The sequence below is a fragment of the Anomalospiza imberbis genome, chromosome 3 (genome assembly GCF_031753505.1).
Source record: "Anomalospiza imberbis isolate Cuckoo-Finch-1a 21T00152 chromosome 3, ASM3175350v1, whole genome shotgun sequence".
Taxonomy (NCBI): domain Eukaryota; kingdom Metazoa; phylum Chordata; class Aves; order Passeriformes; family Viduidae; genus Anomalospiza; species Anomalospiza imberbis.
Window position 1 is genome coordinate 84882922 of NC_089683.1, and position 27436 is coordinate 84910357.

Consider the following 27436-nt stretch of genomic DNA (forward strand, 5'->3'; position numbering starts at 1 on the left):
TGCTCAGCATGGAGAAGAGAAGGATCCAGGGAGATCTCATTGTGTCCTTCCATTATCTAAAGTGGCTTATAAAAAGGAGGGAGAGGGATTTTTTATATGGACAGGTAGTGACAGGATAAAGGGCAATGGTTTTAAACTGAAAGACAGTGTGTTTAGAATACATATGAGGAGCAGATTCTTTACTCAGAGGGTGGTGAGGCACTGGAACAGGTTGCCCAGAGAGGCTGTGGATGTCCCATCCCTGGAAATGTTCAAGGCCAGCTTGGATGGGGCCCTGAGCAACCTGGTCTAGTGAGTGGCATTCCTGGCGATGGCAGGGGAGTTGAAACTAGATGATTCTTAAGGACCCTTACATAACCCAAAAAATTCTATAATTCCATGGAATAAACTCTTTAAAACTTAGTATTATCAGCCAATATTTAGGTATTGGGCACCATTATATAATGGTGCCCAATACCTAAGTGGAAATTAAACCTGGGTGTTAGGCCTTGTTAATCCTTGAGTCTGTGCTGCCATTAAAGGCTTCTGTTTAGTTTCAGAAATACACATGGTGGGGAAAAGGCAGAGTGTACAGGAAGGTAAATAATACCATATGTCAAACCAGTGAAGATTTTTTACGTTCACTCAGTTTCTTCTGAAAAGACCATGCACATTCAATGCAGGATGGACTTAAAATAGTTAAATTACAGCTGTACCTGTAAAACATTAACTATTGTAGGATTCAATACTCATTTACCTTCAAAGTCAGCCTGCTGAGGGACAAATTTGGACCAGGAATTGTTTTACTGCCGTGATGAGATCAAGATAAATTTCCTGTTACCACAGATTATTACATCAAGCTCAGCAGAGAAATAGTATTACTGCCTTTCTCCTACTTCAACAAGTGTCTGGATAGGATAAACAAGAAACCTGGTTGCACACATCTTTGCATTTAGATATGGTCCTAGATCATATAGGAAAAAATGGTAAGAATATTATTCTATCACAGAATAGTAAAGATCTGGTTTTGGGCAAGCAAATGTAAAGCTACACAATAAATCAACTGCAAAATAAATAGTTCTAAATATTTTTTTAAACAAATTATTAGATAGCTATTCCAACAATTATTTTGTTAAACTAAGTATTTTTTCCTATACTTTCTTTTGATTTCCTAATTTAATTTTCAGGATAAGGAAATGAGATAGGAAAATGGAAAACATATTAGAGACACTAGAAATATGATGTTATATTGCAATAGGTCAGGCTGAGCGCAGGTTTGAGAGTACAGAATTAAATAAAAAGAAAAGCTAAATTGTTCAAATAGTTAGCATATCATATAGCCTTCATGCTGTAAATTGAAATCTTCAGAAGCAATGTAAAGGATGAAAAGGGTTTCAATGATGAAGAATAGCTTTAATACTACATGAAAGCTTCTACTTGACAGCTTGACCCTAGCTCAGGCCCAAGCTCTTTCACAATCTTCAGTGAATTCTTAAAGCCTATAGACAAAATAGCATATATATAGGCACAGTTCAGATGGATTTTGAAATGGATAGATAATATTGTAGTGATGCACATCATTTTCAGGCTTTCAATAGATGAAAAATGAGGCTCTGTGCTTGAGTGAGAACGATGCCCCATCCAAACTTAGCAAAGGACCACAAAATAGTTTGGAGTGCAAGGGTTCCAAGTTCCAACTCCCCAGCCAAGAGCAGGGCCATCTTCCACTAGATCAAGCTGCTCAGGGCCCCATCCAGCCTGACCTTGCCAGCACAGAGTGCAGGTGATAAGGTCCAACAATCCAGTCAATTTGAGCTGACATGCTCCAACTTCCTACTTTACATTCAAAGAAAACTCATACGAACATGCCCACACAATGTTTGTAAAAAGGGAATGCATTGATCAATACTAAGAATTTGCTAGCGCTTATGAGGTTTTTTTTTAAAGACTGAAGAATAAGTGCCACTGTATAAAACATGCAATTATACTAGCAATTTGTTGATAAAATATAGCTATTATTTGCTGGCATATTTCTGAGGTAATGAAAAGCTTTGTGTTATAAGGACATGATTATATTTACTTTATACTATTGCGACACCAAACACAATAAATTCTTCCTATCAAATGAGAAGGGTGGTAAATATGAAAAGTAGAAGGCAAAGGGAATTCCTCAGTAGCTGAGCAACCAAAACAAAATTACAAGTGTGAAAACTGACTAGTTCAATTACAATGCAATTTTAGAGAATAATTTGCAACCTTACATAGTTTAAGAACTCAATTCCCACTAGTATTCTAGCAAAATCTGTTTCTACTTGCCAGCTGCCATGTCTGAGTTTCACGTTGAAAACTCTTTTCTTTCAGCTAGCCACTCCCCAAATGCATAAAAAGTATACAGAAATATAAATCATGAATATGTAATAGTCATAGGTAATAATCTAGGATGAGGTATGTTCTTTACTAACAAAAACATAAGCGCTTCTAGAACCTGCTGACACCAAAAAAATCTTTTTATTTGAACAACTAAACTAGAAAATGAAGAAAACATGAAACCATGCAAGAAAAATCTATCTACATTTATTAGAAGTTTTTTATGTGGATTTTGAAATTAACAACTTGCAAGAATATTGTTACCTATTTTCATAAATAGCCAGCTCAAATGATGTAAGGAATGAAAATTGCAATGCTCCACACTTGACCCTTTTCAAATAACCACTATAAGAACTGTCCTACTTATGCAATCCATGCTAACTGGTCAATATTATTTAAATTGTTTGAGTTGCTTCTACAATGATTTAAACATGAACTTAAATCCTGTAGTATCACTTATACGGATAAATTGAAATGGATCTTCCAGAGGAAAATATTATTTCCTAATATTTCATGATGAATTATGCTCATACCCCCATTTTTTTCTGTGAATTTACTGAAAGAATCAAGCGCCTGCAACTCAACTTATACTATGGTTCCATAGGACTGTTCAACAGAGTATTTACAGAAGTTTGCAAAAGCCATCAGCACCTTAGAGGCCTTTAAATTTAAAACCCTGCATTTGTAGATATAGAATTAGCACAATATTACTGGTACTGAAAATAAAGCTTCCTTGTTTTGGTTCATAGTTGAAGGATATACTGTAAATCATATTGGAATGATCCAATAACTGTTCACATAATTAATTACACTAACCTGTTGCTCTGGGAAGAAAAGGTAGTCTGGGAACAGAAGAGCTCAAAACTTTTGCCTCTTTCAGAATAAAACATTTAGATGGACTCTGACTTTCTTCCAAGCTCATAGAAGGAGACTGCTCCAAGGCTTTAGAACCAGCAGAGGTGGCATTAAGCTGGGAAAGAGCATCTTGTGCTTTCTTTTTTTCTTTTTTTAGCATAGTTACCAGAATGTCTGGAAAATATATTAAGGAATTTTTTTTTTAAAAGCAACTATCATTGTTTGTCCATAAGCCTTTTTTTTTCTCAAATGTGAAACAATTAACACTATGGAAGCATATGTGTGAATGTGAAAATAAAGTTGGACATATTCTTTGCAATCATTTTCATCCACCTCAGTTTTTCCAAACAGTAGATTAGTTCTTACTAAAACAATAACAATGTCACACATTGACCACAATGGCTGATCCCATTCAATCAACTCCTCATAAAGGCATTTACAGACAAACAGGATCTTATCACCATTGTGGTAGTCCCTTTTTATTTTTTTAATTCTGTAATAAAAAAACTTGCAAAGAAAAGAAAAAATGTCTTAATTTACAAGTAGCCTTGCAAGTATATCCCATCTGTAATCTTTTAACAAAAGGTTCACTAAAATTCAGAAAAAGTCTTTAGGAAAATTCTTGCAATAACACTGTGAATTTACTGGAAGTTTATTAGATATAAATACATTTTGCCTAACAGCTTACAGAGGACATATAATGGAAATCCTACATGCATTCATTTAGGACCACTGAAGTCCCTGGGATATGTTTTTTTATATGCTACTCTTTTTAATCCTAATTAATCTTCTTAATGAACAGCAGAAATTCTAAGCACTCTTTGGGGAATATTATTAACTAGACCAGGTAATAATAATAAACCACTTTCCAATTCAGTTTTTATGATAGCTTCTAGCTACTGTAGGCAAGAGCGAACTCATAGTTTATTCAACAGCTTCCATACTTCCTACCACTTCATCACATTAGACATGTTATTAATATTCTAGTGATGATGTACTGTCGCTTAACTACTGCAGACTCCCTAAATCGGTCTTGTCTTCAAAGTCTTCCTATATTCTTTCTCTTTATCTCTTACACGGATTTGCGCAAGTTTCCTCCTTTCACTTCTGTGAATAAAGCTGTATAAATCTGTTCAGCACAAGTGCATTTGATAGAGATCTTTTGCTTTTTTTCTCATATTAATGAAGCAATTTATTTCAGGAGGAAATGTTTCTGGGAATTCAGATATTAAAATTTACATTAAAAAAAACTGAAGATTTTTTTGAAAGAAATGAGTTAGTGTTTTAGCTAAATTTATTTGAAACTTCACCTTGGAAAAACACAATCTTATCATCTGTGAAAAAGAAGAAATGGGGAAGCGTTCCTGCCATCTCAGTTCAGACAGGTAACATGCTACACCCCGGTGAAAAATGCCATTCTTGTTTCACATATAAAACTGAGCCGGAATTGTTAAGCACAAAGAATGCAACTGACTCTGCTCTTTACCAATAACTGTGAGAAAACCCCTGTTACCTTTACATTAAACAACCCCATATTTTAATTTCTCTTCTGTATTACAAACTTTCCCCACTGAGTAGCCACAAAGCTGGGACTGCAGTGGCTGTAGTTTGCCCACAGGTCTGCCAACCTGCTAAAAATACCTGCCCATCCATAGTGCTGTAGTGCAGCTACTAGTGTTCCCTGTGAGGCAGTGAAACGGACAAAGCACGCCTGAGCACTTTAGCACTTTTATGTGCAAAAAGATTTAAATTTAAATGTAAGAAGTACAAGTTTTATATTTGTTCTAAGGGCAAATTGCCCAGTAGTCCCCAAAGCAACACTTCATTTGGCTAAAAATAACACATACAGGAAACTCTATTCTTTGTATAGCATCAGAGTTTCCCTCTCTAAAAAGTAGTTTAATTTGCTTGAGGAGAATGTTTTAGGTGTAGCCTGATCACAATATTTGGTTACTGGCTGGGCCATTCTAAAGCTAAGTGGTGCTTGGATGCAGGATTTTGATTTTGGTAAAAACAGAAAGAGAAGCAGGTGCAAAGCAGAAGTCCTGTCACATAAAAGCTGAGAATTGAGTATTTCCTTTAACACAGTACAGCCTCTCTCACACAAAGAAAAATGGCTGTAAGTAAGGTCATGTCAAACTCAAATAATACTTTTCCCTCCACAAAGGATACTGATTTCATTGTCTCTTTGTTGCAGTAGTCCTTTCAGTTTTTCCAGTTCTTCATTACTGTTTTTTTCTTCAGAGATGTCTTGTGAGAGCAGCTTTCTACCTGAAGTCGTTGGATGATTTATAATTTGCTATTAGGAGAAACAAAAAAAAAAGCACACCCCTTTAACTTTCCCTCCAGCTCTGTATTCTATTCTGAGAGAGTCTAGCTATAGTAAGACAAGTAAAACCTTTCTATACTCTTGACAGAAAAAAATCACGCCACAGTTGACTGTCAAATTATATCCATTGTATAAAGTATGAAACAAATTGTATTTTTTAATCTTCATTAGCAAGGGTACAATTTATTTTACTCTTTCTGCACATAAACACCAGTGTTTTCTAGTATCACAGAACTTTCAGTATTAAAAATATAATTAAAAACTAATTATTTAAGGACAATACATTAAAATCAGGAATGTATACACTATTACATTGGAAAAACTATATCCCAAAATACAGAAAAGTATTATCTTCCGTAATTTCACAATTGTCAAGTGTTTTTTGTTTTCTCAATGATTCAGAAGTTCTTGCAACACCATCAGAAGAATTAGGGTAACAGATAAAGGGATATAGTGTTTTTAACCTACATTTTTACCTCTTTCAACATAGTTTGTCCAAAATAAAGCCTCAGTAGTGCTGGAAATACAGATGAGAATATCTATCCATAGAAAACCAACTTGTCTTGGTTCCAATAACTTCCAGTACTCTTACAATTTACTGCATGCTGGGATCCTTGCTGATGTTTCCACAAAATGCTGCTGAATTTTCCCAGCTAAATTTAAGTTTTCTATGAATCCTCCACACTATTTAAAGTTCAGATGCTTCACCCTTTTCCAGTACTTCTCAACTGCACTGAATTTCTTTTAACACTTTTCAACCATTAATATCTCCAAGTTATTTTCAGAATGCCAGCTGCACTTTCATTTCATTTTAAAAAAATACCTTCATATGAACGAAGGAATACTTGATCTTCCGCATGTCAGCACCAACATCCAGAGAGCTATCAGGATCATTATCTTTGAGAAATGTTTCAATTAACTCATCCAACCTGGAAATAACATTTTTAAGAGAAAAAAAAAAATCAGAAACAAGCAGACAACTCTGCAAAGTGGCACGTCAAATACAAGACAAAATCTACTAAGCTGTCTGATATTAATAAGCTATTTTTCTTCAAGGTCCATGCATTTGAAATGTACTTTTGCTCTGATTAATGAGACCTAGATTTGATACTGAAGATACTGCATATCTGAACATAATGGCACATGCTAAGGAATAGTTCTAGGACTAAAAGCATCTTAGACGCAATCTTTTCTTTTTCTCATTTATTTTGTAACCTTTTGCTCTTCTGCTATCTCATAATTGAAAATACTTAAAACCTGCTGTCTCAGAAGACTAGACTTTAAGAGATTTTGGGCATATGATTTGTTACTATATATGATTATTTGTGCAAAAGAAAAATCTACTTTTTTTTCTATTACAATAGTCAGCAGATAGCATAGCTTTCATGCATAAATTACCTACTCCAATCACCAAGTAAGGCAAACTATCTTTTAGTGCAGAGATTTATACAATTCTCAAAGACCCACTGTTCTTCTGAGGAATGAAATGTAATTAGCATTTTATTCTCTTGCATTTTTTACAAACAACTGACCAAATCTTCCTTAGGGAGAAGCAGTTCAGTAATTTGGTCTTCGTAAGACACCCTGGCACAGAAAAGCACCCTCTTTATTTTTCAAAACCAAATTAAAATTATCAGACCCGAAACTTATACAGGCATAATATACTACGTTTTAGGCCAGGTGCCACATCTCTACAGATAGATTCAGACTTCCTCTTACATGCTGTCACCATCTTTCCAGGTCTCGTATTTCAGGATGCATTGCAGTTCATTCTTAAGACAAAGGGAAGAGGACTTCTAAGCCCAAACTAGACTTTTAACCCACTTACTAAGGAATATTTCTGGGAAACTGCAAGTACAAATGCAAACTCCATCAACTGGGTTCAGATTAATGGCTTCCTGGTTCCTGACAAATGCTATTGGAATTATTTAATAGGCAAATGGTGGACAACGAAAGGCATATGCCCTGTAAAGCATAATTTTATAATTTTAAATGTTTATTTTGGTTATCAACCTCAGAAGATGAACTTAAGTTCTGAGCCTAAGCCAGGGAACCTAAGGCAGCTGCATCAAGTGCCCAACTGCCCAAGATGGGCAAGAGTTCATCTCTGTGCCTAGTGTTTCTTTTGGACTAGTTTTGTTCAACTTCCCACTAAATATGCAAGCCTTCTGAATGTCACTTCCTAGTCATTTATCCTTTTCAGTTACAGGACTGGGAATCTTGTTGCCATTTTATTATCGGAATCACTTTGTTGCAACAACATAGAAAAATTGTAGGCATCATAATATCACAGCATCCAAAGCTGACCCTAGAGTATGCTTTGTGGTATTTCTCTGCTTCTGAAGACTTTTCTCACTGAAATTCTTCACATTACAGTAATAGGAAATCCCTGCTTGAGATTGAAATAATAACATGCATGACAACCAGAAAAAAAACCCAGCATTATTTTTAGGAGATAAATATCTGAAAATCAGTAGCTGCAAGGCTGGAATGAAAATTGGAAAACATAACAAAGTTTTAGTATTTATCTCCTCTAGAGATAGCAAAGTGGCAATACTCCAAACAGAAGAAAAAGGAAGCAAGAGGGTTAGTTTCAAATTTTGCTTTACCATTTTCATCATTTCACTTAAATAACAAGACATATATGTGGTCTATTCCACTCATCAAATGTCCAAAATTTACAACATCTGAATTTATAGGACAATCTCTGAAGTCAATGTGAGCTGTACATATGGAGAGCTTGAAGGAGACGATATTTAAAGAGAAATATTATCTACAGAAGTATTATTGGCATTGACTTGTTTCTCAACTGAGGAGATAACAAAATTTACTCAGTAAAAGAAACCAAAATTTTACTTGTTGCTGCATGATTTTTCTCAGCATTAAGAGTACAACAGAACAGAAGCCAATTGTACAAAGTTACTTATACTCTCTTCAGACACACTAAGCACAAAGAGCAGGAGAATTAATCCTTCATCCACGGAGGCAGGCATTTGTGAAAGCACTGGGAAAAGAGAGGCATTTATACTATTAATGAGAATATGATTGTGATTACACAGACACAGAGTAAGTCAGTATTTGTCACTATCTTAAGCACCTTATTAGTTTCAGTAAATAAGAGGAAACAAGTAAAAAAATATTTTTTATAATTAGATTGTCTAGACTGACTATATGAAGTCATCTACAAAAATGGGCCTTTATCTTGAACTAGAAATTATGAAGTAGATGTTTTAACCTTTCAAAGATTATCCGGTTGCCAGGGATTTACCCATACTCAGATTACAACAGATTTAGGCAACAGGAATCAATCCAAAAAATTGCCCTAACTTGCATAATTACAATTACTATAATTTGAAAATATTTCAAGAGAAAGATAAAGAATATATAATTTATGAAACATAATGCTCTATTTTTTGAAATTATTTTTCCAGTCAAGAGTCAAGGTTCATTTGTTGAGTGTAACAAACTAGACAAGCTGTAGTTATAAGCGGTTATTTTCTCTCTTTGATGTTACGCTTTCTGAATTTTTGAAATAACACAACAGTCCAATTCATTTTTTGATTTCCAAGTAGTACATAAAAGCCAAAAGAGATCTGAGCACCAAAAGACTGAGTCAAATCTAAAATAGCACAGTGTAAATTTGAAGTTATAAACCAATTCAGCCTCTTTCCTTGTTGTAGGAAAACCTAGACTGTCAATGTATTTTTAGATAAATTTTCAATATTTCATCATTAAGAATGAGAAAAAGAAAAGGAAAAGACCATCCAAGTCTAAAAGCTATGGATAAAACAAAAATAAAAATACATAAATAAAAGTAAACCAGCCATGCAAATCTCCATGAATTCTAGGAAAAGAAATCACTGCCTCCCTTGCTCTTTAAGGTTTCCATGTAAAAAACACCAGAACTCTTTCTAAAATAAACACAGTCTGGCAACACACTGGACATTCAGGGGACTTCTTCCAGAAAACTGAAGCACTAAACAAAGGTACAAAATAAACAATGTAATATAGAGGCAACTTGAAGACTCTCTTCTCAATGAGTAGATCTCAGTAAACTGAACCATCTTTTATTTAAGTGATTTAGCAGCTCAAAGACTATCAAAATAACATGAATTTATACAGTTCAGATCTTCAGTTTTAAAAACTAAAAAAAAAACAATGCTACTTCATTTCCAGAAACATTCACAAGGTTAATCAAGGAGACAATAAACAAATGCAGGGCAAGGGAAAAAATACAGAAGAGAATAAGCATAAAAAAGGAATACTGACTGTACATATACTTTTTCCTAACATATATTAGACAAGGTATATCTATTTGCTAGGTGGCACAGAAACTAATGACAATAGAATTTGCAAGATGAATATCCTTTTAACTTCTCATATTCCAGACAAAATCAGTTTACTATTTATCTCTAAATACTCCATAAAATTAAATATATAGAATATATGAAAACTAGAGCACAGAATTATATAAAATAGGGCTGTGAAAGATTTATAAAATTCATATAGGGCACCTACAGTTACAATTCTAGAACATTCTTTCTGGTCAAAACCATGCACAGGTTGTAGTCATTCTCCAATAGGAAGACAGCGAGAAAAATATTATAGAAATAAAGGTGAGCCAAAATAGCTTTTCTTTTTCATTCTGTTACTTTCAAGAGATGGATGATAGCATTCTCCTTAGCAATAATAGCATCTTCTGAGATAGTCACCTATGTTTGAACCTTAGTTTTCTTCAAGGAGCATGCACATTGAACTGTTTTTCTCAAAGACTTTTGCAAGAAAATATGTCAGCAAGAATTGAACCAGATGAACAGATTAATCATCTCAACAATGAACAAAGTATGGTCTAACTGATCAAGAGTAGCAAGAAACTCATAGAGACCAAGAAGTCCAGAGAACTTTCTAGCAAATCTTGCTTTACTTGTCTATTCAGAGGCATGGGTAAGTGGCAGAACAAGGGTAATATGAAATCATGAGGTAAAATAAAATCATTCTTTTTCTAAAGGACCATTTTTCAACTTATAGTAGAATAACAAAAAGGCATAGGAAATAAAGTATTTTTAGTCATCTATTGTGGCTCAGCCCTGAGACCATATGCCTAGTCAGACAGTATGTCCTACTTTCTGTAAGAGTTGTGAACTAGTTTCTTACAAAAACACCTGAGCAAATAATCCTTATATTTACTTATGCTTTTATGCTGAGGAGAAAGGTCAGCATTTTCATGTCGTCTCAAAACAGAAACTAGGAAATAAAACTGCCCAAAGAAGAGTATTTTTATTATGAACTTGCTAAAGAAAAGAGCACGCTGGACACGGAATATATACCATGTTTTAAAATTTTCTAAGTATATGACTGAGCTTTTCTTCTCCCCAGAACAACCCAGACTGAGCCTTAATTTCCCCATTACACAAAGTGCCAAAAGTCAATGGGAAAATCATGTAGAAAAATCATCTATGTAGGTTCTACAACATGATTAAGAGTGCTAAGGTAACTCATAAACAAGAGGGAAGGAAAAAATGTTCAAATGCTTTGGTTCAAGCATATAATGAAAACCAGCTAGAATCAAGAAGAAAAAAAATCAACTAACAAACATACCAAAACCACTTTCCATAATATTAAATATATGTAAACACTCCAGCTTGCAGTACGATAGTATGTTTTCCTTTCTTGACTGTATTTTTGGAGATTACCATTACAGCAGTCCTGGACCTCTCTGTTATATGAAAGATGGACTACAGAAGAAATAAATTCCTGCTTTGACATTCTATTTCTCTGTTATAATTTACAAACTGAGCTTTGCAAGGTATCAATTGGTAGCCAAAAAAAAAAAATCAAATAATCCCCGAACTAAAATTAAAATTCGAGATAATCAAGCCAAAGACCTAGTAATGAAATGACACCAAAAACCTTGGAACAAATACCTATCACTCACTGCAGCAGAAAACCAGATAAAGAGATGCTCCCTGTACTATCATCAGAAGATCAAAACCAGTAATTTCATATCACACTGGAGAGACCCTTATAAAAATACTTAGAGCTAAGAATTCACACTGCTCTGCTTTTAAAGTCAGCTTGATAGGAAAAAGCTATGATGGAAGCTGTTTAATTAACTGAAATTCAATGGAAACCTAATTATGGAGCTAGGTACAAACACTGAATTGAAAATTACTGAATTGCTTACTTGTCACACTTAACTGTTTCAGTGGAAATATGCCATATATATATATATACACATATATATGTATTTTGTACTCTTCTAACATAAGATGGTCAATTTAATTTATTTAAATTTGAAGGAATTTTCTTATGCTGCTGAGTTACATCAGAAAAGGCTGCATTAATCTGAAATAGAAGTACCTAGCCACAAGATACTTGCACTGAAAGTATTAAACTAGTATTTAAAAAAATCCCCAAACCTAAAAATATATTTTAGAAATCCTAAAAACTCTATTTTTGTGTATAAACAAATATTAAACTAATAATCTTTCATTTGTTGCCGTTAATAACATTTGGAAGCCAGATGCCGCATTCTTCATTATTTTTAGCTTAGTAAGGCTCTCAAAAATGTTTTCATGCAGAATTTGTGCTAATCAAAGCTGGAACGTGGATGATCACTCTTAATTTCACATGACAGGAAAATATCATATGAAGATGCCTCTTATAACACATGGACATCCAAAGTGATTCCCTTTTTTCTCTTTTCTCTTATATGTTGTAAAGTAAACTACAGAGCAGTAAATATTGTTTGATGTTATTAAAACAAATGAAGCATCCAAGGCAATTTTTAATAGATTTCTGTTCTTTTACGACTGCAAGGCTCTTCCCTGAGAACAGCAGGCCTAACTTACACTAATAAGAGCAAGGATATGCTGAAGACTGTTGCCAGAACCCTGATGTAACAGAAAAAATAGTTTTCCCAACAGAAATTCTCAGAAGGATGAAGAATATGGAAGTATGAAACAAAGACCCATTTTCTGTGAAAAACAGCAGTAAGCAAAGAATGGGGCTTTCCCACTGCTCATTGGGAAAAAAAAAAAAAAAAAAACAAAAAAAATCACACAACAAAACCCCAAATAGGAGCAAAAGTTTACATACACGCACAAAAAGTTTTTAAGTCAATATCAAGGGAACAGTTTTAAGTGATTTACAAGATTAATTTAAAACTAATTTTGATAGTGGCCCTTTACATTTCAACATAGTACAAAAAGAAAGGTATTACAGTGCTGATCCAGGCAGGTTTGAATCATGATACCAGAATGTGAAACCACAAGCTGCATCCAGCACAAGTCCTTATGCTGATGCTTGGAAGAAAACTCACAGTAGAACAGTAATAAACAGCTGGGATGGAAACATGTTAAACTAACACTGCTCTTTCAATAGTGACTGTAAATCAGGCCCAAGTTCTTGGTGGAACCTTTCCCTCTTGATAGCTTTTCTTTTGCAAATAATGTAAACACACACTGTACTGCAGCTCAGAGACAGCTTTTACATTATCAACTTTATTTCTCTTCTGTTACTTTCTACCCTTCAGAAATTCTTCTTTAATGAAGACTGCTTACTGATTAGACTACACATAAATCACAAAACCTTTCAAACCTTTCTACCCACATAACTTCAGATCCCATGCAATTTTTCTGATAGCACAACTGCAGAATTATTAACTTAACTTAATAGTTAATAGTAGAGTAAACTTAATAGTAGAGTGTTAAGTAATTAACGCACTACTACTTCACTTACACCCATTCACTAAATAACACACACCAATATTTTTTCTAAAAATCTGCTTCTGAATCAGTCATTTGTTTGGATGAACCAGGATGCAAATTACACAGCTGAAATGCATCAGAAAAGCACTTCCAGCCAACTGAGTATGTTTTTAAAATTTGGAGATCTCAATAGCTTGCAGGATGCACAATCTTAAAACACAGATTTGGAAGGACTTGTTTTGACCTTGCTTTATGTGCCATGATTCATTCCTGAGAGAACTTGCCTTTTAACCCCTGATCGCTGACATTGTATGTTATGTATCAAAATTAAGTTCACTTAAATAACAATTAATTTTGTTTGTCAGTTGTGAACTCTGTCACGAGCAAACATCTAAGTTTATGAAAACTAGGCTGCTAACTAGGCAGCTAATGAAGAACTTGTGGTAATTAGAGAGTTCGTTTTAATTAAACAGGTTTGCTTACCTTGACTTTGCAATAGTTTTCCTATTGGTAACATAATTGGTATCAATTTGTTTTAAATATATTCATTCCAAAAATGATCATTGAGTTTAATAATGATGTCTATATTGTTTAAATAGGAACGCCACATCTCTACAAGTCTTATGAATCCATTGATCTAAAAAATGCATAATAGTGGAAGCAGAATGACTATTAGATTTGAGAACAGCTAACTTGAAGCTAAGGTAGCTCCTAGTGTGCATCAGCATAGGAAGACCATGGAGATTCAAAGTAGAGGATTTTATGAATGCTATGGAAGATAAGGGAAAAAAGGAAAGGTATTTCCAGGCACTGTTGTGAATGAAATGACAGAAGGTAAAAGTACACAGAATACTTCCAGCTTGCCCTGAGAAGAGCTGTTCTACCTTACTGACAGGTAGTACACATGACAGCATAACTGACATTTATAGAGGATAATCCTGCATTCTGTGTCCAGAAATAACTGCTTAACCCCTCATTTAACAAAAGTGTGTTAATTCCTGGGTGAAATAGTAATAATTAAGGTAACTAAATAGTGGAAGCAATTACATAAGCCTTTGTACAATCCTTCAGTAGATATTTCATAGAATAGTTTTATTATCATAGCTCTGGTATAGGCTGCATTGATTTGGTTCTGTCTTAGACCAGGGTAGTAAGTAAGAGCAGTAAGCCTTTGAGTGTCTTACATTTCTACAGTCTGGAAGATTTACACAGTTTTAAAAATATCTATATAGTGCTCTAACAACTACATATTACAGGAGATTCTTCTGAATTAGATGTGGCAAACAGATGTAAGATGAGTTTCTACACAGTTGAAAAGCATTCATTTCAATGATGAAATGCACACAGCTCTAAATCTTTGTATCAGTAAGAAAAGGGGTAATTTGGACTGGACAATAATAAGACCAAGACTGGCTTACGAGGGAAAAAGGTGCCTACTGCCTGTAATTCTACACGTGCATTTTTTTTTTGCAGAGAAGAAACATGTCGAGTAGCTTGCTGCGTAGATGATTTCCTTCTTCAATCGCACTTTATAAGAGCAACCCAAAAGCGCATACAGAAAGAAATGCTACTCACTGCCAGATAATATTTGTGGCCATAACAGTAGTTATGTTCTAATCACTGGAGTATATCTAAAAGTAGCAAGAGAAAATCAACCTTTAGTTTATCAAAATTTTTAAAAAATCAAAATATCTGCAAAGTAGGAAGAACTTGAAATAAAATGAAATTACATAGGACAGGCATAACAGCAATGTAAAGAAGCCAAAAGTACTCATATGGATGAACACCAAGATAATCCTACAGTATAGAAGACAGAAGTAGTTTAAAAAACTTTGTAAAGTATCACTTACAGGTTATTACTTATAAGCTCAAAAGAAAAAGACTATGAAAAAGTATTCAAAGTACCAAAGGATGCAAACAGATACTTAGTAGTACCTTCAGAAGAACTCATCTGACCAAATATTCAATGAATTTCAATGAGATTCAAAAAGCTTCTGTGATAACTTTTGGTCCTATATATTTGAAAATTGGCTTGAATATTTTTTCAAACATATAAATAATCAACGGAAGCTATGTTATGTTTTCTCCACACATCTCACTAATATAAGTTTACTTCACTATTACTGTTGAAACCGTATAACATTAGATGACTCGTATAATTTTGAACACTAAAAAACAGGATATAGTATATCATCTACCTGCCACCCCCCTCCCACCCCTATACTGAAACAAACTTGCTATCCTTTGAAAAGAACTTTACAGTTTATTATCTCTGAATAGTTTCAATCTAAAGGGTGATCAATTTTAATAAGGTTTTTTCCCCTACTTTCAGGGGCCTTGAAAAAAAAGCAGGATCACAGAACATTATTTACACGTTAAACATGTAGCTTAGGCACATGCATTAGGAATCTGAACTTTCTGTGCTGTTGCTACAGTTTTCATAACATGTAGGAGAAAATATGTCCTCTACAAAAATACGTTGATTTAATAGCATTCTAAATCAGGCATCTAAGCAAGCAGCTAATGTGAGACATCTTGAGACTACTTTATAGCTAAGGTAGCTTGTTTTCTCTTGAATATTGCCTACACAGTTCATGTCAGTCAATCTGCTAACTTCTACACAGATCTATGGTCTGCAAAACTGTGTCGACAAAAGGCAAGGTGATATGCCTTTATTTCTTCCACCTTGCAAATGAAATTGAACACTACTATCAGCAAATAAGAACATTTGCTCAGCTTTGTAAAAGAAACCATTTGTTCAACAGCTTAACTGAGTAACTGTTAAAGGTCTATATTGTACAACAGTGCAATACTGATAATACTATGATAGCATACAGATGTCACTGTGTTGAAACATAAAAAATGAAAGACAGAAGTAATGAGATCTCCAGGACTTGAGTAAGATGAACAATATATGACTGTTGAAGTAAAAAATAGAAGCGTCTGTAATAACATATGTGTCTAAAAGAAATAAGGTAAAGTTATTAATAAATTAAAGTGCTAAGCCAGTACTTTCCGTGCTGTTCTTAGAGATTTCCAGCTGGCAAAAGCTCTGGAAGCATGGGTGCTCTGGAACATAAGACGTTGATTTGAAATCCTGACTTTCTGGGCACACACAGAGAATTGCTAGTAAGCTAATTTATATTATTTAAAAAAATCGCAAATTATTCAGACAAAAAGGACTTTATCTTTTACTTTTGGCACATAATTCACAAAAAAAAAAAATCATTTGAAGGTAATTTAACTCTATTCTAAAGCATAATGCTGAAACCCGAAAGAGTAGAATGTCCTTGTATTTGGGATGTATGATGCTATTTTCTACTTTTTAAAAATAATTCAAAGAGCTCTTTTTCTATTTTTTTCCCCCATAGGTATGAAACTAATTCTTTAGCTCAAAGAAATATTTAGATCAGCCTTTTACTGCTGAGGAAATAGAAGGTAAGATCCAAAGCAAGCAATTCACACTTTGGAAGCATTTTAATAACTACATTCTGAACCACTTATGGAGTCTAGATGATTTTTTTAAGCCTTGCTTTTTAGATAAACAAAATGAGAGCAGAAGAATTAATTTATGCTAATATTTATGAGAACAAACTAATAAAATCAAAAAAACGACACAGTAATGCAAGTGCTCACCATTTAACACAGAATTCTGAAATCCAGACAGCTGTAGCTTTAGTCACACAACTGATAAGGTGCATCATATTATAATTTACCATTCCCCAAAAAAAGTCGTGAGCATTTGTTTTCCATTTTGTTTTAAACTTAGTGAATGGTAACATGACATTGTAGCAATTATGAGAAAAGCTTATTTGACAGATTTTTTTCCTTCCATTAAATGAAAAAAAAAATTAAAATTAATCCCTGAAGAATTTTGATTTTTGAGGAAAAAAGCAATAAAGAATGAAAACCAGCTTATTCATATATTACCTGCAAATATTTAGCAATTCCAACTGCACTGAGTAGCCCACCAATTTCCTTGGGAATGCTCTGAATGTAAACAAGTGGAATGAAGCCCATTGTTGCAAGAAATGTTTGGCATTTCTTGACTTACTAAGTCAAGAAACATACAAAATATAATTTTCACATATTATTAACACTTATTTTCTGGGCAATCACTAACACCTAGTTCCTGCAACATATGTAAAGAGCAAAAAAATCTATGCAATCACCATAAGCATTGTGTTAGACTAAAAAATATTAGATCTACAAACGTACCACTGAACTTGGTTTCATTTTGGCATCTGTCTTCTACTGAAAAGTGCCTGAGAAAGTGTTGTGTGGGACAAAAACAATAAATGTGTACTCAGTGCATGGAGTTTTTCACTGACATGTTTTGTACCTTTGACCATCTGTGCTCAGCATCAAAGAATTAAACAAAAAACCCAGGATCAGAACACTTTCAGCAGATCAATTTTGCTGTGACCTCTGTTATAATACATATGATGAATCAAAAAAAGAAAAATTAAAACACATCCAAAGTATAAGACTATCCTTTCTAACAGTTCTCCTTACTAGTCAATTATTTGCAATAAAATTAACCACAGTTAGACTTCAGTCAAAGTTTAAGAATTTGGAAAAGAACTATATAAACTTGAATTATTTACATAGATATATATACACACATGCATGATGAGATATAGTTTAAGTTTAAACAGAAGATATCCTAAGTAAGCAAAAACGTCTAAGTAGTATTTGAAATCCATAATGACCTTAATTAGACTTTCCTCTCTGACATTTAAGAAAAGCATCAATAATAAAAACAATAATAATAAAATAATCCCCTACAATACTAGTGCCTTAAGAATCATTATTGGGTGGCCACTTGAAATAAAGCACAACAGAGTATGTTGCATTATCACCTATACCATGTTTCTTTTCTTCTTCTCCCTGTCATAACAAACTAATCTGTATGGCTCCTGATAAATGATATTATTTAGGTTTCATTATAGATGCAAAACCAGATGCAAATCCCAACATGGACATTTTCCAGTAATAGTCAATCATGATTTTATCAGCCATCATCCAGTTCCATACTTCCGTTTGGACTACTCACTTGTATATTTATTCTTTAATGTGTACAAACTCTCCAGATAATGAGTAGCTCCAAACTCAGATGGCCAGTCCCAATAAACAGAACTGTCATGGAGATTTGCTGTTATGTGTTGATAGACTCTAACTGGAGACAGAACACTTGGATGCTATCTGCTGATTGTCATAAATGCGCAGAACGTTTATGGACCTCAAGCTCAGTCATGTAAATCAGCATGGTCACAAATGTTATTGCCATATGAAAGAAAGCTCAAAAAGTATAAATGTTCAAAACCACAAAAAGATACTTTTATTGAATAAGTGGCTTTTTAGACTATAATTTCATTATATTTTTGTTTGGGTCTCTGAGCTGCATCCAGTTGTTTATCTGCGAGCACTCTGTTTGCATGAACACAGACAAATGCAAAACTTCTAAACCCTGACATTTGGTATTTTCCTTCCCTTGAATTGTTCTAGAAAAGATTGACTTAGCTTTCAACATTCCATTCAACTGTGGCCCAAAGAACTAACAAGCCAGTCTGACTCATGTATGTCTAACACTCCCTTTGCCTCTCTGTTTGAAAAAAACTCTATATATCCAATTATTTTTTTTCGCTTTAAAACATATTAAGAAAACAATCCCTGAAAAATGTTATTATATGGCATTGATGGCTGATGAGGTTAATTGTTTGAGGCCCTTCTTGTTTAGTATTGATCCTCAGGAAAATTACTATATCCCAGTCAGCAATACTTAAGTGCTCTTCTGTATTTTAATTCCACAGCTTTTGTTCCAAGAAAGAACTTAATTTTGAAACAATTAATACATGTGCTACATGAGCCTGAATAAATATAAATAAATTATAAATTTAGAAACCTTAAAATTTTGCATTGACCTAATGTAGCTGATGTCCTTGAAAGTTATTTGTCATCATGTGACTTAATACAGGTAGAAACTCATAAAAGTCTACACCTTGCTTCTTTCTGGAGTAATGGGATGCAAAATTCCTTGTTATGAGCTCAGAAGAAACCTTTTCTGATAGTGAAATGCACTATATATTGTGCCACATAAATAAAAAGGAAAAACATAAAACTAATACACTTTTTAGTCACATTTCTGAAATCAGGCCTCCCAGATGTATGCTATAGTGCAATTGTATGCAGATAGTACATTCCTAGTTTTCCTTTGCATAATCATAATGAAAAATTTAATCAACCATTAATCCATTACTATTTATAACCTATTCCTATTTATAAGACTGCCATTACTACAGCAAAAGGTAAAAATCTTAGGAAATAAGATTTGTGACTGTGGTCTTAGAAAACCCAAACCATTTTCAAAACCCCAGTTTCTTTATACAAAGTAAGCAGCAAACAAGACCACAGTGGAAAATTAATATGACAGATTTTTACAATAATTCATTGAAGGCACTTATTTAAATCAACATATAGATTATTTAAGTATATCTGAATAAAATCATTGAAAGTCAGTCATCTTTAGAAGATTAAAAAGGTTTCTTTTTACCCTTCTGTCAGGGTAAAAAGAAACTAACTAATAAGAGCATTTAATTCTGCATATAATGAAAAAGGTACTTTTCTTTCTATGGCTAGCCTAGTGCTAATCAGCAATGTTATTTGTTCATTTGACTCTCGTGTTTGGGCAGATGATAAATATACATTAACTCCATAGAAACTGCAGGGACATTTCTGGTTAGGAGAATATACTGATATCTGCTGATGTAAATAATAATGACAACAATCTACATGAGAAATTCAAGGTTCAAGGTAGCAGCTTGTCCTCATGTCTCGAGACTCTCCTGTGTTTCAGGGAAAATTGTTAGCCCTGGTAGTTGTCTTTTGGAGCAGTCCCTTGAGAAATTAGTACTGTTAACATACTAATCAAACAAAATTAGGCAGGTACTTCTTTTTTTTATAGAGTTGAGGTACAGTAATTAAATAGCTCCATACTACAGACTCAATTTTTCACATCTAGAAACTGAAATCAGTTATTGCAAACATTTAGACCTGAGTAAATACATCATATTTAGAAAGTTTCTAAATGCTGTACTGATCTGTTACCAAAAGCTACAGAATGTTACAATATTTACATGAATTAATAGTATATTTCAACAGCATGTTTAGTTAAAAAAAAATGTTTGGCTTTCAAGACATTGATTAATTGTGGATTCGAAATGCGAGATTTCTTTTGGTTTATGTCAAACTAATGCTGCAGTGGGATACATCTTAGCACAAGAATATTTTTTGAAATCTACCCAGATTGCATATCCAGTTTTGAGAGCGACTGTTTTTCATTCTGCCCTATTATATAACATTTCTTTTTGTCTGGCATTTGACAGGCATTCTCATCCGTTGCGTTTACTTCATTTCCTCAGTGCTGAGACTGCAAAAACACAGCCAGCAGCCTCATAGAGCTTTTCATGGAAATCTGCCATTCTAAACTGGCGCCTAATGCCACTTTATTATTCACAAGGAAGTTTAAAACTCTGAAATGAATTTAAATACTTATGCCAACTAAAAAACTGATGAAAAGTATAATAATTAAATAAGAAAATGAAAACAATGTAAAACATTACTGAAGTAGGTCTTCTTGGGAAAGCTCCGATGTTCTTTGCTTGCCAGTCACCAACGCCAACTCATCCTTCAAATCCTGAATCTCCTTTTTCAGCTGGATAATCATCTACAAACAGCAAGACATAAACTAAGCATCAGCTACAAATTAATGGCTAGTTTATGATTTTTTCAGTTGAAGGTTGAGTTTAGGTAAATATAATTTCATTTTCTCCTTTTTTAAAAAATATGTCTTTTTAAAAAACTGTCAAAATGCCTCAAATATACCAAGTACCTTTTTTTTTCTCTCTTTTTCCATTTATAAACCCAAGAAAAGTCTTCCAAATACAGTAAATTCTTGTGTTAGAAGACTTGGCTGTACAGAAAGAGTTCAAAAGATATTTTGCAAAAGTGAAATATTATTTGACATAGGAATAAAAAGTTTTTCTGACTCATTAGTTTTGCCTCTTAATAGTGAAAACACATTTAAGAACTGACATCTTTGTTAGAGTGAGGGCAACTACACAACAAAAGTGATTTTTTTGCTTTCCCTTATAGGAACAGAAATTTCAAAGCAATATCAATTTTAATTTACCTTTTTTCTTTTTCATATGACATTTCACTATTATTAGAATTATTGTGTGCTATACTTGTAATATGCATCAGCTGCTAGCAGCAAACTGATGGCATAAAGCAACATAATGAAATTAAATTGTATTAATGAATAGTAATGTGATAATATTACATGGAAAACTTTAATAGATTTTTAAATTCTAGGAAGTCATTGTCAGAATCTGCACTTTGGGAATAAATGTCTGTATAAAACCAAATTTTAATAATCATTAAACTCTCAAAGCCAAGTTCTACAAAGCAGGGCAATATGCAAATACCTAAGTCTAAGACATGAATGAGTGCATTCCTGGACACTTTATGGTTGATCATTTAATGAAGCCTCCCTTTATATGGCTCAAATGTATCAGTTGGCCAGTGATATTTTTAGGTGTATTTGCATAAACTGATTCCATGTGCAAAATAAGTTTCCAAGAGAATAATGTTTTTAAGGAAAATTAATCACTTTTGATTGCATGCACTTTCCAGTAATGAGATTGTTTAAATCCATGACACTGGATATTAAAGCTCCTTCAAACTTTTCTATTTCTTTTAATGGATAAATTTTATCATAACTTTCTAAGTTTGTACTCTGGAAATCAAATTATTTTAAACGTGTATGATTACTTCTTTTAACTCTTAACCTATAGTTTATAGAGGTTTATTTACAATAAAGTAATGATTTTTTTACAATAAAGTATGAAAGTCTAACATACTATTTTATTTAATAGTCTATTAAAATTATGACTGTTAATTAGAGAAGTTGCAAGAACACTTAGAGAATGTTGCAGACCAAACATTTTACCCTAATTTTTTGTGGCCCCATTTTGATGCCACACTCTGATGTAGTTTGTGCCAGCTGCTGAGTCAAGAAAATTAAATTTGGTGCTGAAATGGAAAATGGTAGACAGCTGAATCACAGTAACATCTTTGTTCAATGTTCAGATTTGTTAGGATGATTAACTTCAATCTGACAACAGAAATCTCAATTTCAGGATATGGATAGAAGATTCATTTTCAAGTGTTATTAAGACAAACAAAAATCTACAGAAGCAAAATAACTTCATTTCTATTTTTACATGAACACCAGAAGAGGTCAGGTTTTATTCAAGACCTTAATTTTCAGTTTAAATTATGTCCTTTAGACATAAATGAATGAGAGAGGTTCAAAGATGAGTCACTTAAAAGTACAACAGGTACAAATTCATTTTCTCAGTAAGATAAAAACTCAGGAATTCTCCATTATAAAGAATAAAGTTTACACAACAATCTGACTTAACTCAGATCCACCAAGAGGTATTGTGAACCCCCTTTATAAAGCATGCATTCAACTCACAGATGATAGATACTGACAATAAATTATATTTTGATTTTTCATAAAATTAATATTATTTTATTATAATAAATTTTAATGAAAAATTTTATGAAAAAATTTTATTTAAAAAGTCTTAAATCCAGCACTTTGAATAGTAGGGCTGCACCCTGGGAATATAATTCAGATCGGCAACAAATTCCATAATGAACAGAGGGCCATATAAATTCAAGGTACTTGTGTTCCGCTGCCTTTTCCACAAGAGGGAATGGTTTTCTAACTCTCATGTGTCCGCTTTTGCTTTACTTGGTAAATGATCCTGCAGAGCGAGACATACCAAACTTGTGGAGTATAGCTCTACAGGATATAGTAAATGTTCAGGAGCCTGCATGTGCTTTACCTCAATCAAAGCTTTCTGTGGCCATGGAAGAAGTGTTTTGCATGATTTGCTACTAGAAAGTGTATGTAGAAAAGAAAAGAGAACAGACAGAAATAAAAAAGTTGTTCAATGCCTATTGGGTTGTGGGGTTTTTTTGCCTTTTTTAACTCTGTGATACTATAGTTATTAGAAATTGCTTGCAAAGAAAAATTAAATAAATAATAACAATGAAAAAGAAAACCAGCTGAAAACCTGACAAGGATCTTCTATTCCCTTTGAAAGTCAAGAAGAAGAGACAAGAAAAAATAAAGACACAATTATTAACAGTAACTGAAATATGCTAATTACCATCAGGTAACAATGAATAAAACCATTAGCTACATAATTAGCTATTTCTGTCTGCTTTGCTTGTTCCCCTCTTTGTTGCTAATGGTAACTTCACAGAGTTCTTTCTTCCTATCTAAAATATTCCTTGAATCAATTTCAATGAAGGACTTGGTATATTTCTCAGCTTTTGAATACACAAATTGTTTCAGTGGAGCTCTGTGCCTTCATCAAGTGACTAGCAATCTTAGTACATTCTTAGAGTTATAGAACCATCCAATGATCTGTGACTATGATTTAGGAATTATCAAACTAAAAAAAACAACAGTAAGATGACAATGAAAATGACCATTTCTCCTTGATGCTTTAAGAGTTGAGAAAGCCTTTAGAGATTTGATAAAGATCCACTTAAATATAATTGCATCCAAAAGAAAAGAAAAAGTGGCAGCTATTTTAAAGAAAAAAAGTTGGAACTTGCATCTGAAAACAATTTAATGGGATGTTTCAGTATAAAATCCCCAACATAAATTTGACTGCTATTGATTAATAAAACTTAAACCAAGCAATCTCCTTCCCTCCTCCCCCAGTCAGTTCTCACCAATCTGGGGTCAATTTCTTGATTAAGAACTGCTTCATTCTTAATAAGAGCAACTCGCTGTGCAAATTTGCACGTTGATATAGATTCCTGGAAGAAAAATTTTAAAAAATGAGAGAGAGGAGAGAATTCCAATTACCTTTGCACCAGGTAAGTAGCCAGACTTCTAATGAATCCATTAAATTATGTTTCCATTTTTTGAGTGTGTTACAGAAATATTCTATCATTTCCCATTCCAAAGTAACAATATTAAAGGGAAATTAGGTTAGCATATAAATGACAGGAGCACATAAAACTGTTAAATCATAGGACATATTTTACCAATACAGTTTATCCCCTGACCAACTGTGTTTCAGGTAAGTCCCCAGCTGGAACTATAGGATAACTAAGCCATGCTACTCAGAAGACAACAACCTTTGAATGATGAGAAAAAGAGAAAACTAATAAAAGTTGTGGGTTTTTTTGTTGTTTGGTTTTGTTTGGTTGGTTGTTTTTTTTTGGTGAAAAGGGGACTAGGTAATTTATGTAAAAGGAGCTGGGAAAAAAGATGGTGGGAAGAATAGTGGAAATCGAGCACTACTGAGAAACAAGCTAGGAGACTTGAAACTGAGAGGCATACAGGGGAGCTGTGATACCAGATAAAAATCTGTCAGAATAGCTAAGACAGGGATCAGCAAGAATGAAAGGCAGAACAAAAAGAGATACAAGACTGAGTTTGTTGGGGAAACTCTGTGATAGTCATTGTGTACTCCCATCTAGTGCACAGAGAGAAGTCAAAGATGCTGATATGCATTGTTCTCACATTCCAGATCAGATTATATTTAAATGCCAGACCCTGCTATAAGACATATATTCAGTGAAAAAAGCCCAGCAATTATCTCCAGTTCAGTCAAGTAATAAAACATAGAATACCAGGCAGTAATAGTCATAGAAATTCAAATGATGCTTGAGAAACTGTATGATAAACCCTTATGGGATGTGGCAGCCTGCATTTAAAAGAGAATTTGTACCAGAGACCCTAAATTAATACATTACTATAAGAGAATTGATTTTCAGAATGGAAGTAATCCTGCAGTTTTCAGTCCTCCAATATAAGAAAATACCAGTTGAAGTATTATGTTCATTCACCTTTTTCCACACAACTTCTGTCTCCTTAAGTGCTTGGAGGTTTTGCTTTGGAACCCTGAATAAGGGTTATGTGAGGAAAGATGATTCTTGCTAAAGACAAAGTATATACTGTGGAAAGGAAAGGAAGGCCTTAGAATTAAGAGAATTACACACTGTTGGGCTGTTAGTTGGCCTCTATGTCTGCCTCTGCTTTTCCTTTGCAATGATGATCAGCCAATGTGATCTTAATTAAGGTCTATACATATAGTAAGTACAGTTTTATGTACAGTACACATGCATTTCCACTAGATTTCTTAGCCCTGTTAAATTAATAAGTAGGTAATCAATTAAGTTCTCAGTGTTCAGTATGATAGCTTACAATTTGTTTATTCTATGCCATCAAAATTGTCACCTAATTTCCTAATCATTTTTATACCATGCTTATCATCACAGCACCTCAGGGCTTCACAAGAATTAATCAATTAACCTTCTTTGCTACAAATGTGTGGAATGATTACACTTAACAGAATGGAAACTGAAGTCAAAAGTACCAACATATTATACTAAATTGTTGTCATTTTATGATCTGCTGTTCAAAACAGCTTCCATTCTGCTTCAGTTACAGCTATATTGAGTAATGTATCTACAATTCAGAATCAACATCTTCATCCAAGCACTCCAAAAAACTAGCACAAAAAAATTTGATGTAGTGATTTAAGAAATTCTGTACAAACTCATTGGTAGAAGTAGGAATATAATTTAGTTGTCTAGGAAAATAATCTATTTGTCTTCTTCATATGAGTGCCCTTTCTTACTCTGAATTTTCTGCTTCATTGTTTTCATTAAAAGAAACAACACTAGGTCCTTCAGAAAGTGGCTTTTAATATACAACTTCAATTTATACTGTGGCTAGCTCTATCTTGTGCATCGTTTGTGAGTGAAATGTACACCCAATGGAAAAAAACAAACCAACATGCAACCCTAACATAGCTATGGATAATGACGCATGCACCTATTCTAATTCTGACATTTTCTGATGAATAGCAATTTACTTATCTTTTTATAATATTCAGATATATTAGCTTATCATCCACCTTTATTATTTGGACACTTCAGATTTTGGTGAGCAAGTTGTTTTGTTGTTGGTGGGGTTTTTTTGTTTGTTTGTTTTTTGGTGGTTTTTTTTTAATTTTATTTTTGAGAGGACTGAAGAATAAGATCTGTTGTGTAAATAGTATATGTTAAAGCAAGAACATGAAAATTTTCATAGCTTGTTCTGCATAACTGCTGGATCTAAATATTTCCAAAATAGAAATCTAGAACACAATGTGAGATACACCTGATGAATTGATATATGAAAGGCTTCTGATCTCACAGAGCTTAAAATAAAATTAACAAACTTACCCAGCTGCCTTTGTAACCAGATAATATGTTTTCATTATTACATTTGCAAGTCTGAACAATATGTTTTAATTTAATAACGAAGTCCACTTTTCTAAAGGAAAAGTCTAAAACTAGATGAAGTATGATTTGAGTATAATATTTTCCACTGTATTTCAGAAAAGAGTCTTAGACTAAATTGTTTTTCTTTTTTTGTTTATACATATTAGAATGGGTTTATGTTAGGAAAAATCAGGAAATAGATTATAAATGGCTTTGAGCAGTGTTCTATATACTCACATTGCTACAAGTTCTAGAATAAAATAGACTAGACTATTTCAGTTGGAAGGGACCTACAATGATCAGCTTGTCCAACTGCCTGACCAAATTAAAGCATGTTGTTCAGGGCATTATCCAAACACCTCTTAAACACTGACAGGCTTGGGGCATCAACCACCTCTTCAGCCTGGTCCAGTGTTTGACCATCCTCTCAAAGAAATGCTTCCTAATGTTCAGCCTGAGCATATCTTTGAGAAACATATGTCCCCTGGCATACCTTTGAACTATTTCCACACATCCTATGACTGGATACCAGGGAGACGAGCTCAATACTTCCCTCTCCACTTTCCCTCCTCAGGGAGATGCAGAGAGGAATGAGGTCACTCTCAGCCTTCTTTGCCCCAAACTAGACAAGCTCAAATTTCCTCAGCTGTTCCTCACAGGACATTTTTTTCCAGACTTTAGCCAGCTTTGTTGCCCTCCTCTGGCTGTACTCAAGGACCTTCACATCCTTCTTAGCCTGTGGGGCCCAGAACTGCACACAGTGCTCAAGGTAAGAATGGCAGAGAGCAGGATAATCACACCTCTTTTGACTTGCTGTGTTTGATGCATCCCA

At 33.7% G+C, this 27436-nt stretch overlaps 1 protein-coding gene across 11 annotated transcripts in view; it reads right to left on the reverse strand.

The window, feature by feature from the left end:
- KIF6 (kinesin family member 6) overlaps positions 1-27436 on the reverse strand; it is a 167860-nt gene that overhangs the window by 100783 nt on the left and 39641 nt on the right. For all 11 annotated transcript variants that reach the window (XM_068185499.1, XM_068185493.1, XM_068185495.1 and 8 more), the window contains 5 exons: positions 24058-24144; positions 20862-20965; positions 6354-6459; positions 5374-5500; positions 3163-3375 (listed from right to left, as the gene is read on the reverse strand). In XM_068185499.1, coding sequence (XP_068041600.1) covers positions 3163-3375; positions 5374-5500; positions 6354-6459; positions 20862-20965; positions 24058-24144 — 637 coding nt within the window. The remainder of the gene's footprint in view (positions 1-3162; positions 3376-5373; positions 5501-6353; positions 6460-20861; positions 20966-24057; positions 24145-27436) is intronic.